This window comes from Neolamprologus multifasciatus, chromosome 6 (assembly GCF_963576455.1).
Source record: "Neolamprologus multifasciatus chromosome 6, fNeoMul1.2, whole genome shotgun sequence".
NCBI lineage: Eukaryota > Metazoa > Chordata > Actinopteri > Cichliformes > Cichlidae > Neolamprologus > Neolamprologus multifasciatus.
Window position 1 is genome coordinate 30,647,699 of NC_140444.1, and position 12,552 is coordinate 30,660,250.

Genomic DNA, 12,552 nt, shown 5'->3' on the forward strand with positions numbered 1-12,552 from the left:
CATGTATACTGATTTTTTTCTGATTCTATTTATCCTGTGGAAAAATCTCACCTTGTCTATTTGTCTATATTCAGTTCAATTCATTTTTATTTATATAGCGCTAAATCATAATAACGCAAGGTGCTTTATATTGTAAGGTGAAGACACTACAGAGAAAACCAAAACAATTAGGCGACCTCTTATTAGCAAACACTTTGGCAGCAGGGGGGTGGAAAACCTCAATTTTAACAGGAGGAATTCTCTGACAGAAGCCGACTCAGGGAGGGGCAGCCATCTGCTGCAAATGTTTGGAGCAGAGGGAAGGGAGACAGGACAAAAGACAGCCAGAGAGTAATAATAACTAAACAATTCAAATAATTAAACTACTAAAAATATTTTAAGTTGAGAGTGAAAAAAGGTGAGTGTGGAAGAAACACTCAGTGCATCTGTCACGGCAGTGTAACGGACTCGGCACGGACTGAGAAAGCACAGTTCAAACAGTTCTTTATTAATGACACTGGTACGCTATATACATGTGAAGGGGTGGAAACACCAGGGTCCCGAGGGTCAACAGGTTGGGGAAACACACGTCTTCGTACTCGCTCCTCTCCTCGTCCAAACAATCTCCACACAAGCAGCTCACTTTCACTCACGGGGTCCAGGTGTCACAAAGAGGGCAGATCCAGATAAACCTATTTACAGAGACGTGGATTAGTCGAAGGCAAGTACGGGAACAACAGAATCGCTATAGTGCCGGGCAATACTAACAAGAGTAACTCAATGTTCCAGCGGCGAGTAGCTTAGAGCACCTGCCTTAAGAAGAGCCAGAGATCAACTGCAGGTGCGTAGGCCATAGGCAGGAGCCCAATCTGATCTTCGCCAGGGCAGACAGGCAAGAGAGAGAGCATGGCGAGGATAGCAGAGAGCGCAAAACAACAAACACTTGTGGCCACACTGGGCTGGCCGGGGAGGCACAGGGACCATGACAGCATCATGGGAAACCTTCCAGGATCCTAGGCCTACTAATGGGCAGTTCAGGCTTACCTGATCTAGACCTAACTATAAACTGAAATTAAAGAGAGTGCTTGTCTTTTAGGAGCTGATTCCACAGAAGAAGGCCCTGAAAGCTGAAGTAAGCTTTGAGCAGTCTGAAAGTGAAAAGCACTAATGGAGTGATGTGGTATAATGATGGGTCCTGATTGTTCAAGAGCTTGTATGTGAAATATAACTGTATGTATATCAAAGTCTACCTGACATGTTCTTTCACTGTGAAAACAATAAACACAAGTAATGAGAGAACTGGAACTGGTAATTACGAATTTCCTGTTTATAAGATTCTTCAACGCCAGATTAACTCTTGCCCTCTTCTGAATGTCTTTGGATTTCAGGGGAAACTCCGCTGCAGAAGTAGTACATAGGATGAGTGAGTAAATGTGCTTCCTCCCCCTGCTTCCCTCACAGGAAGAAATTTCCAGTGAATGGAGTAAGGAAAAAAAAAGAGGGCACTAAGCCTGGTTTTTCTTATCATGTCATGTTTATTCACTGAAAGAACATCATAATTGATAAAAAGCACACCCAAACCTCCTTTAACATCCAACTTGTCTTCTTACATTAAACTTGTCTCAGTCCTGTGTAAGCCCCAGTAGAAAGTTTTTCTCCCCTGCTGATGAAATAAGTAATGCTTGTAAACCACTTAAAATATATATCTTATGCTAAACATAATTAAGGCTGGTCTAATGCCCTCCCTTGTGTTTGTTATTGTTGGAATCACTTCAGTGTGTGAGGCCTGGCTGTTTAGCTGTTCTTTAAAGACCTTTCATATTGTACACTTTTAGCCCATGTGATAGACCGGCAGTATGTTCAGGGTGTACCACGCTTCTCATCCCATGATAGCTGAGATAGGCTCCAGCAGCCACCCGCAATCCTGATAGGATCTCTATTATCTGGAGCTAAAATCAAATTCAAATTCAAATTACTGGATGAATGGATAAAAAGTAAGACATGTAACCATTTTTTTCTCAGCAAAACAATATTCTTCCATGATGTTTATAAATAGCTATGATGTAACAAATTAATAAATCATCAAAGTAGCTTGACTCATCAAAAAATGTGATTTGGAAATCTTGGACAATCTGAAAATCAGAAGTTAAATCCCTTTTCTTACTGGAAGGAATGCATTGCTTTCCTGTGAGGCTGCGCTTAGAGCAGGCCTTTCCTTTATGGCATAATCCCCACAGTCATGTGCACAACAAGAACTTCCGATGAACAAGCCTGACAGCACGCTTTTTTCCAAGTTGCCATGGGGAAAATCTGCGTATGTAAAAACACTTCCAGAGGAAACATCTGCCCTCCTGTGTTTTTATGGTCACAAGAGTTCATGATGAACTGCAAAACTTTCAAAACAAGTTCAACATGGTGTTTCATTTCCTTTATATCCTTTTATTTGGTAAACTCAGCAAAACTGCTTGAATAAGTTCAAAACTACATGACTACAAGATCTAACGGTCTTTTCAAGAAAACATTGTAAACAAAACAAATATTCAAACAACATTTGAAGGCTGTTTTCATTTCAAATAATTTTCCAATAACGTTACATATTTAACCAAGACACACCTGCAAGTACACGCGACAAAGCTCCTGGTGCAGTTTTTATGCTGATGTTAATATCAGAGATCTGAACTCCACAGTTATGTGTCAGCAGAGTGTTGGTGACTTTTACTTATGGGCCTCAGCATTCAGTGACCCTACTCTGTAACTTTTTGTGGTCTACCACTTTATGGCTAAATTGCTATGGTTCCTAAAAACTGATAGGTTTGTAGCTTAAACCTATTCGCTGGAACGTTCAAGACAATTCTACTACACAGCAACAGCAAGACACGAGTAGGCAAAGTTCTTTACGTTTCTCGTGCACGGGAGAGAACTGGACAAACGCTTGACCCCAGTTGCTCTCGTCCACTCCCCCGTAACACTGCTCTTTTATTGAGGTTACATGAATATACATAGGTTCATTAACATATGACGTATACATACAAACAAAGACTACCTTGCCTGTGCGTTGTGTAAATATGTGTGTGTGTGTGTGTGTGTGTGTGTGTGTGTCGGGGTGTCAAGATGTGACTCTGTGAAGACTCTCCAAAGCTGGTGCCAGGAGTCTAGCGGTCCATCTGAACAAAAGGCTCTTATACTTAAACAGATATACGTGTGTTTGCTATACCACATATCAGCAAGAGAAGATACGACCTCTCCTAGGAGGTGTGTGATCTATGCCAGAACCCTCTGAAGAGGAGTGAACGCACCCCCCTCTTCATGTTACACAGAGTTGTTACAGACCTCCTAGGATGGGACATTCTTTCAATCTACAAATGGTTACATACTTCTAAGCATATATAAATATATATTTCTAGGCATAAATGACAATCCAACAATACAAATCTAACAAAAACACTTCCACTTTGGTAGAGCTGATGGTGGAAAAGGAAGGAAGACTAACTGATGTGCTGAATGGGTGGCAAAGATTAAGAGGTGTGGTCCAATACTATTGACCGAAGTGTCAAAAGAAGAGCTTCAAGAAGACTGTTCCTAAAATCTATTTATAGAAATGACAATGAAAACTTGCCTGGAGCTCAGGCTGTGTTGAGGAATAAATGTGGCGACACTAAATGTCAACTTTCAAGTTCACTGGAATTCTGCAAACACATTTTTTCCTTACAGTATATGGTGTGCCCACGTATGTTTGCACACGTTTCAATAAATCATTGCATCTATTTATCATTAATATATAAAATATAAATATGTGTAGTTCAGGTCTCTTGCGCAGCCCTGAAGTTTATAGATAATATATTATAACAATGTAAGCACACCCCCTTTAATCCCAACCATAAGCAAACGCTACACTTTCAACAAGCGCTTCTTGATGACGTAAGTGGCTGCATAGCGCCTGGCGTTGTCCTTGGATACGGGATTTCTCCTCTTAGCTTGTTTCGCTAAGAAGATTGGACTCCGTCTTTGCTCGCTTGGCTGATGTTTTGTCGGTGTAAGCTCACAGAAGTTGCCTCTTAGTATAACTGATAGGAGTGGGACAGCATGAGCGGCATCGACTACAGCGTGTGGGACCACATCTACGTGTCAGACGATGAAGATGTCACGTGCCCGTTCGTGGACACTCCGAGCTTGTTCGGAATGAGACACCGGGTCAGCAGTGACAGTAGTGCTAGCCGTGAAGTTTGGAGTGCTACACCTGGTTAGTCTTCCCACTAGTAAACCTGTAGTAGCAAAGAGGGAGTAGACAGTTTGAGCAGCCGGTGTTACTTATGTGTAAATATACAACGGATATACGCAATTCGGCTGCAGGCTTATTTTAAGCCTTTAGTTTCCTAAAGGTGTCCTCCGGTCCGGTGATGAGTCACCGATAGAGAAAGTAAAAGCAACGCTGTGTGTAAGATAGTGAGGTAATTCTGTAAAGTTTTGGGGGGTTTCCATATACTTTGCTGTTGGGTAACATCAGGTTAATTTAAAAGGGGAAATTACTTGAAATCCTTTAGCATCTGAAACGTGGTAAACAAGAAGGCATTTGAAGGAAGAAGGCAACAAAAAAAAAAATACTAAAAGAGGAAGACAGCTCTTAAAGAGAAGTCCACTGCCAAATTAACAACAACAAAAAAATGTTTCCAAAGTCAAAAAAAGAACCACTAGGAGAGATTAAAAGGTTTACTTTAAATGATCAAAACATACAACTGAAACCTGCAGTGTTATTTAACAGGAAATGCAACATGTAGCTATTTTTGCTTCCTTTGCTCTTTTTTTTGTTTCTAGGAAAATGTTAACGTGGCTTTCATTTTATATCACCTCTGATAAGATTGTTCTACTGTTAAATGTCAGCCCGCAACAAATAAGCAGGTGCAGAGTAGACGTGGCTGAGGTAGCATGTAAAGATCTGCTCCTGATCTCCAAAATAATAATAGGCTTTCCTGGAGCTTTCAGTCCCCTCCTACACTGCTTGATGAGCCTTTCCAGAGCTTTCTAATGCACTCTGAGAGTCTTCGTCTCTTTAATGGTAAACACATTAAAAGTATGCTCATCTAAAATGTGTATTGTACACTGAAGAGATGTCACACGTTTAATGTTCGACAGCAGTTTTACTTCTCTGATTTTATTTTTAAGTTTGAAATGCATGCCAGGATTTTGAGAAGAAAATGAATCTAAATGACATTAGTTAGAAGGTAAAAAAGGAGTTTGTGTAAGTAAGTTTAAAGTACGTTTGCTACAGTAATGCTGTTGGTCAGACTGTGTCTGTCTGTGGAAACTGGCTCTGATAAGCTTATCTCATTGTTACCATAGGAAGTGAAAGGTTCTAGAGAAACTTGCATTTCAGTATTTCCCTGGCTTTTGTTGCCTATTGTGTCACCTGTTTTTTTTTTTTTTTAAACACTACAGTTTGAAACATAAAAACTTTCCAGGATAACAGGAAAGTCCAGTGAACACCACTGTGTTTGAAATGTTAACTGTGGAGAAGAAAATTCCAGTTAGATTATTTGAACTGTGCGATTGTATAAATGTGACCACATCGTGTAAACTCACTCATGCACTTACACAGTGTCAATAAAGCTCCCAAAAGTCAAGGCAAGAATTTGTTCAGAGACTGTTTTGATTTTATTTCAACAGCTGAACTCAGACTCCAGTTGGAGTTCATGACCCTGTTTTCCCATTTGCACTGCAAACACATTTAAAACTAAAAGAGGCCAAAGGGCTGTGAAACAAGCTCTGAGGTCTCATGATTGTGGTTATTTGTCACCTTGTTGGTCACACTGTAGATTTCATTCTTCTGCGTAAGCTGAGCCAATCATGTGCTGCCTTTTTCAATCAGGAAGGAACATGTCATGGAAACACATGAGATGTGTAAAGAAAAAAATGGCAACACAGCTTCTGTAAATAGAACATTTCAGCAGTCAGTGCACTCTGTGCTGCTGTTTATTTTTAATGTGACTGCTTACGCTGCCAAAAAAAAAAAAAAAAAAACCAAGCACATGCAGTTCATCTGTAAAGTTTGGGCTGCAGTACGACCTTGTACTAAAGTACCACTCAACAGGTTTCCATAGATATTATGTTCTGTTGGACACGAGTTACCATGGTGATAAAGCTTGGTTGAAGAGCACCACCTTCGACACAATGACAACTCTTAACTGTAGGTTCACACAGGGAGAAATAAAACAAAATAATGTGATGCTATAAATATATCCAGCTGTTTCTATGTGCAGTGTTGAACAAAAGTCTGAATCTGTGCCTTTGTTCTATTCAGGTATGCTTTTACTGCACTGGCAGTGTTTTTGAGATCAGTGTCGTGGTGAAAAATGAAGCCGATAGCTGAACTGCAAATGAGTGAAAAAGCAGTTAGTGTCCTAAGAAAATCCTTTAAACCTTTAAGAAATCCTGAAGAGCTATTACTCAAGACCACTTTTAAAAGGGACAAGAAGCTCTGGCCCCTGGAAGCAAAACATTAAGAAAAGAGTAGTAGCCCAGCACTTTTTGCACTGTTCTTTTGAACCAGTTATTAGCACACAGTACCTTTAATATAACGGTCAACCAACAAATCATCAGTGCATACACACAACCACTACAGATATCACGTTAGATATACTAAAAAGAAACGTGTCAAAGCCAAAACTGTAGCAACCAAAGCATGGCCGTGTCATCTCAATGAGATTCTTTTTGGCAGCGGTCAGTCAAAGAGCATACAGACATGCTCGTTTGCTCTTCTTTTTAAATGCAGTCCTGCGCTACCAGAAGTACCAGATATTATTCTTGACCACTTCACTACCAGAAGTGGTCAAGAATAATATAATCTATAATCTATTATAACACAGCTCAGTCTTTCTGTTTTGTGGCTCAGAGAAAATATTGTGAGGCAACTTAAACTTATTGACCTTTGATAGACTATGTATGTGTCGCTATTTGAGATCTTTGTCCTACATCAGGTATTGATTTTTTCTGTAGTTGTTAAATTCATTAAAATTCTTTAAAACTACAGAAAAGCAGTACCTGATGCAGGGAACTGCATTTGTACTTTTTTCCTATTATGCCATCTTTAAAGTGGGCCTGCAAAGCTCTTTTTCAGCTTCAGCTTTTTATTCTTAGACTTTGGAGGACTAGCTTGACATGATTCATAGATTAAAATATTTCTCATTGACCATAAACAGCACCTCACTGCGTCCACTTCCTTGCTTTAAAGTCAGATTTCATCTGATTGGCTGCACCATTAAAAGCAGAAGGTTTAAATAGCAGGTGGGTGGGGCTTATGGTCTCACTGCCAAACCTACATGCCTGAGATGACCATATTAGGATATCATTTGTCTTTGATAACAAACAGTCTGAAGTATAGTAAAAAAAACTGCCAGAAATTGAGCGATTAAAGGCGTGTAGGCTCTCTGGGATACATACACTCACAGTGGGCCAACATTAAATTTGACACATTTAAACAGGATACTTCTTATTTAAATATACTTCTTGTATGTGTTCTCCCTACACAGTGTCCATATAGCTCTTGTTTTGGTGTCCCTGTTTCACTTTTAAATCACTTATGCTTTCAGCTCGGTCTCTGCCTCATGTTTATTTTACTTTTGTCTCTTTGCTCCCGTCCACTCGGGACCTCCACAACAGAGCCGGCTGGAGAAAATGGTAGAGTTTCAGCAGAGAGGGGAGGACCTGGAAACCAGCTTTGCAGAATGCAGGAGGCTATTAGAGGAAGCCCAGGGACGACTTGCATACCTAGAAGAAAGAATGAGGGAAGGAGGTGAGGATAAGGAGAGGGAGGCTGAGCTGAAAAAAGTCCAGAAAGAAATAAAGAAACTGAAACAAGATGAGAAGTCATTTGAGAAATTGCTAGAAGAACACCGAAAAGAAGAGAAGAAGCTGCCCTGGAATGTAGACACTATCAGCAAGGATGGTTTCAGCAAGGTAACGCAGGCCATCTGGGCCGCAGGATTTGTCAACTTTTCAGTTTCCTGATTTACATGTTGTCTTATCTTACTTTGCAGAGTGTGCTCAACGTTAAGCCTTTATCAAAGGAGGATACTGGGGAGGAAAAGGTGGAGAACCACAATAACTTTCTAGGGAAGTATGGGAAAGAAATCAAACACTTTGGTAAGTGAGCTGGTTGTGTTTGTTGTGTTTCCCCCTATACTCCCACACATTGTCCTGCCTCATTACTTACCTTATCCCGCTCTCTCTCACTGCTCTCCCCCTCCACCTGGTGGAAAATATGTGTCATTCGGAGTCTACAAATACATTTTTACTCATTGTCCCAGACATTTCAAAGACACTAAATTTATTATAGGCTCTGGACAGTCCTGTAGCTACAAGTTGTTAAATGTGTTGTAACGTGCAGTTTCTACTGATTGATAGCTCCATGTTCATAAGGTGCATGTTCATAAGAAACACTGAATGAGTGAGCTTCTTTACAGTGACAGAAAGGGGATGGTTTACTGGTCCGGCCCACTTAAGATCACAGAGAGCCGGATGTGACCCGCTCTAAACCGACACAGCTTTTACTTGCAGTTTACTAACAGGATATAACCAATTAAATTTTTTAAGTATGGATTTCCTGTTTGTAAAATTATGGTTGGAGTGGCATTAACAGGACAACACCCAGTAGAATATATCCTGAAGGGACTTCCACTCGCTCAGATTGCCTGGTGATTAAATGCCTTCAGCTTTTGTGTGCCAGAGTTCTTCTGAAACAAAACAAACTGGGGAGGGGTCATGGAGAAGGAGGGTGTATGTTTTTAACTGCGTCACATAGAAACGGATAAAGAGTAAAATTTAGTGTGTCCACACACTTTCTTAAAAAGATTCCCCTTTTCTTATCTTAGAAACTCTCGTTTTTAAGACTTATCTTATCAGCCCATATTAATGTTAATAATTATTATTGTTGTCACAGACTTAATGGAGTTCCCCTTAAAATGGGTTGTGTAAGCAGTCAAATATTTCTAAAAAAGGGATGACTTGAGTACCAAGAACAGCAGTGATTTCGCAACTGGAGCCAGTATTTCAGTAACTGAAAGCAAAGGACTTACAAAGTGTTTGCTTTGTAAGTCCTTATACACACTGTTATACACAGTACACTGTTACTGTAGTGGGTATTCATAATAAGCATGGACAAAGTTTCAAACAATGAAGTTAGCATAGGAAAAAAGCTCAGGCTTTACACTGCTCTGAACATTTTTCATACTCTTGCTCCTGATGTCAGTGGCAGCTGATATCCCAATACTGTTTACTAAGAGCACAATAGTGGCTGTGAGCAGAAGAAATAACCAGCTGCTATGTTTATGAGAGCAGCTATTCAAAAGGAAGCTGGCTAAAATAAAGGGGAAAGAGCACTTTAATGGTGGTGACAGTGGGTGAGAAGAATTTTCCTGAGAACTGACAAAGCAATGAAAAGAAGTCCAAGATCTCATTTTGTAAGATCTAAAAATATTGAAGCTGATCTCTATTTCCATTCTTTTTTCAATCATATAACTTCTGGAGATGTGCTTGTGCTTAGCATAATGCTCAATACGATGGCGTCTTCCAGGGATGCTGCGGCGCTGGGACGACAGTCAGCAGTATCTGTCAGACCACCCGTACCTGGTGTGCGAAGAGACTGCTAATTACCTTGTTGTCATCTGTATCGAGTACGAGATAGATGAGGTGAGTGCAGTGGGGAGTGTGTGAGTGCGTGTTGAGGTTGAAATTCAGGCAGGTAGAGCCTTCAAAACTCTCAATATGCTTGCAGAAACACGCCCTGATGGAGCAGGTGGCCCACCAAGCCATCGTCATGCAGTTCATCTTGGATTTGGCTCGGACGCTGAAAGTTGACCCAAGAGGCTGCTTCAGACAGTTCTTCTCAAAGATCAAGGTATGCTACTTAAACGTGCCTTACTGTGCAGTCGCTATGCTCAAGAGAATTCAGTCACTGTCATATGCGTGCGTGTCCATGTCAGACTCTAGATAAGTCGTACCAAGATGCATTTGAGCATGAGCTGGAGATGCTAAAGGAGCGGGTCTGCAGTTCTGCACAGACTCGTATGGAGAACGCTGTGAAAGAGCTGGAGGAGGAGGAAATACAGAAGAGACTGGGCCCAGGTGGTTTGGACCCTGTAGAGGTCTATGAATCGCTACCAAAGGTAGGCCATACATGCAGACACACTCTGGAGAGAATTTTGGAACAGCAGTTTTTCATGCATTAACAAGTATGATGAATACTCATATTCATTTCAGTAAATGACTTAAAAATCTGGGTGTGAAAAGAGAAGATAACACGCTGGGTCAGAGGGTGAAGTGCTGATTGATAGTGATTATTGATCATTTTATTAAGAAAAAACCTCTCAACCAAACTGAAGATGAAAGTTGATATACATGATACAAGTACAGGAGCAGCTGCACATTACACCATCAGGAGCTGCTCGGCTGTGGAAACCAGTGCCAGACTTTTACCCACTGCGTGCCTCAGCACTCGGCGGTCCCGCTCTCTAACTTTACCCGATCAGCACTGCTGACCCCTTTATGGCTGAGCTGCTCTGATTCCTAAACACTTTCACTGTCCAACACAGTTACGTCTGAATGGTGGAAGATTTAGGAGATAAGAAGTTTTACAAACCAACTTGTTGCGACTGTGGCATCCTACCACTGCTCGTAAAGGCAGGATTGTATACAGAACTCCAGTAGAACGGTTTCCGTTTTATCTTGTTAGGAGACAAACTTCCCGCCCCAGTCTCTTTCCTTCCTCTCTGTTTTAGTATCCCAGAGTTTGTAGCACACTCTCTTTGTTTTTCAGAATAATTCATGGGGCGTGTTTAGAAAGTCAAAGGTTCCTACACACACTGAAAGCTTCTGCAACATTTTATGCAATCGCACACAGCAGCTAAACACCTCACTGTCTCGTTGTTAAATTGCCTCAACTTTTAAACATTGTTAAAGTGTCCTAACTGTACACAGCAGCTCAGACGCTTTGTTTTGGTATATCAGGTGAAGCTAAAAGCCCAGAAAAGTCAAAACTACAAATTAGCTCAGAGAAGCTGTAATTATCCAGTGAGGAGTGGCTAGGAAGTGGAGGAAGAAATAACAGGCTTTTGAAGGATGGACGATGCAGTCTTCTTAAACGTAGATATATTTACAGAATATAGCTTCTCCTTAACTATTTAAAATTTAACACATTCACACAACAAAGACGAGCTCCTCCTCCTTCATGCTACACTTGACACATGCTAACCCTGTTGTAGTCATAAAGTAAAGGCCTAATTATCCATGCAGTTTATGTTTTTTATAGATAATTACAGTCCTGTTGTTGGAATATTCTTCTCTTACTCGTTTTGTTTTTTGTTCTTTTTAAATCAAACGGACTTTAGCATTAAACCTAACCTTGATAAGTGATTCTACTTTGAACTCACACAACATTATATAATGTTATTCGGGGGGACTTGGTTGGTAATCTTAACTTGCATGTATTGTTCCGGCGTTCTCATTGGATGGATCTTTATGCACCTTTACTTTAGCTTCACTGACGTTGTGTTTCACAGCCAAGGTTTCTTTTCAAAGACTGAAAGGTCATTAAAAGTCCCTCTCATTTCATGCCATAAAAAAGAAAAGCCTTGTTACTTTGATAATCGTGTAGTTTGTGCAAGTGATCGTGTTGCCATTTGGATAATCAGGTGAGTCGGTAGAATAAAGGTCAGCAGAGTGGACTCCACCTGTCTGACGTGTGTGTGTGGTAAACACTAGCAGGTTTACATATGTGCTTCAAAGTAGTTATGCTAACGTTTCCTTCTGTTCAAGAAAGCCAGTTCATATTAATATAAAAGGAGAAGAGTGATGGATTTATTGTCTCATAGGAGGTAAAGAGGAGCTTTGATGAGAAGAACATTCAGATGCTGCAAGATGCTATGAGCAAGCTGGACCCTGAGGTGTGTGTCTCTGCCTAAAATAATTTATAGTCATTAAAAGCGGCCTGATCAGAAAGTTTCTGTGTGTTTGTTCTTGTTGTCACCATGTTTCTCTGTCTATAGGAAGGAAAATACCACCTGAAGAGGTGTATTGACTCTGGATTGTGGGTCCCTGATTCCAGAGGGGATGAGGATGGGGAGGAAGATGGGGACCAGGAAGAGGATTAATAATACTTTATTATAAACCTAGTCAATGTACCGACTATGTGTTGTTATATAAGTGTTGTTTCTAGCTGCTTAGTTTTTAAATGTCTCCATGTTAAATGAAATCTAGTCAATTAACTGCATATACATATACTGTGAAATGTGTATTGTATATTTTTTAATAAAGGAGTATTTGAAGATTAGTTTTAAAGAAGTATTTTTATGAATCAGTTCTTATTTTTGTTACTGACAGTATTGACAGATTTATCCCTGCTGTTAATCATCTTTAAAAAGCCAGTTCTCTCAAACATGTTAATACAATCTATGTTTTGAAACTCTATAGTTACTCAGGATGTACTTTTAGTTTCACAGTTGTAGCTGGGTCACGTTTCTCTGCAGCTTATTAAAACACTCTTCTCTCTCAGTATGAACGCTTCATGTCACCGTCCATGTCAGG

At 40.3% G+C, this 12,552-nt stretch overlaps 1 protein-coding gene across 2 annotated transcripts; it reads left to right on the forward strand.

Moving 5' to 3' along the window:
- Positions 1-3,886: 3,886 nt before the first annotated feature.
- LOC146517310 (hsp90 co-chaperone Cdc37-like) lies at positions 3,887-12,298 on the forward strand. Of its 2 annotated transcripts, none has more exons than XM_085162287.1 (8): positions 3,887-4,170; positions 7,633-7,929; positions 8,010-8,115; positions 9,545-9,660; positions 9,746-9,868; positions 9,954-10,136; positions 11,841-11,912; positions 12,015-12,298. In XM_085162287.1, the coding sequence occupies exons 1-8, from the start codon at positions 4,063-4,065 to the stop codon at positions 12,117-12,119; spliced, it is 1,110 nt and encodes a 369-aa protein (XP_085018413.1). In that variant the 5' UTR covers positions 3,887-4,062; the 3' UTR covers positions 12,120-12,298. The 2 variants fall into 2 exon arrangements, with proteins under 2 accessions (XP_085018413.1, XP_085018414.1); XM_085162288.1 differs by having other exon boundaries at positions 4,063-4,219.
- The last annotated feature ends 254 nt before the right edge of the window (positions 12,299-12,552 follow it).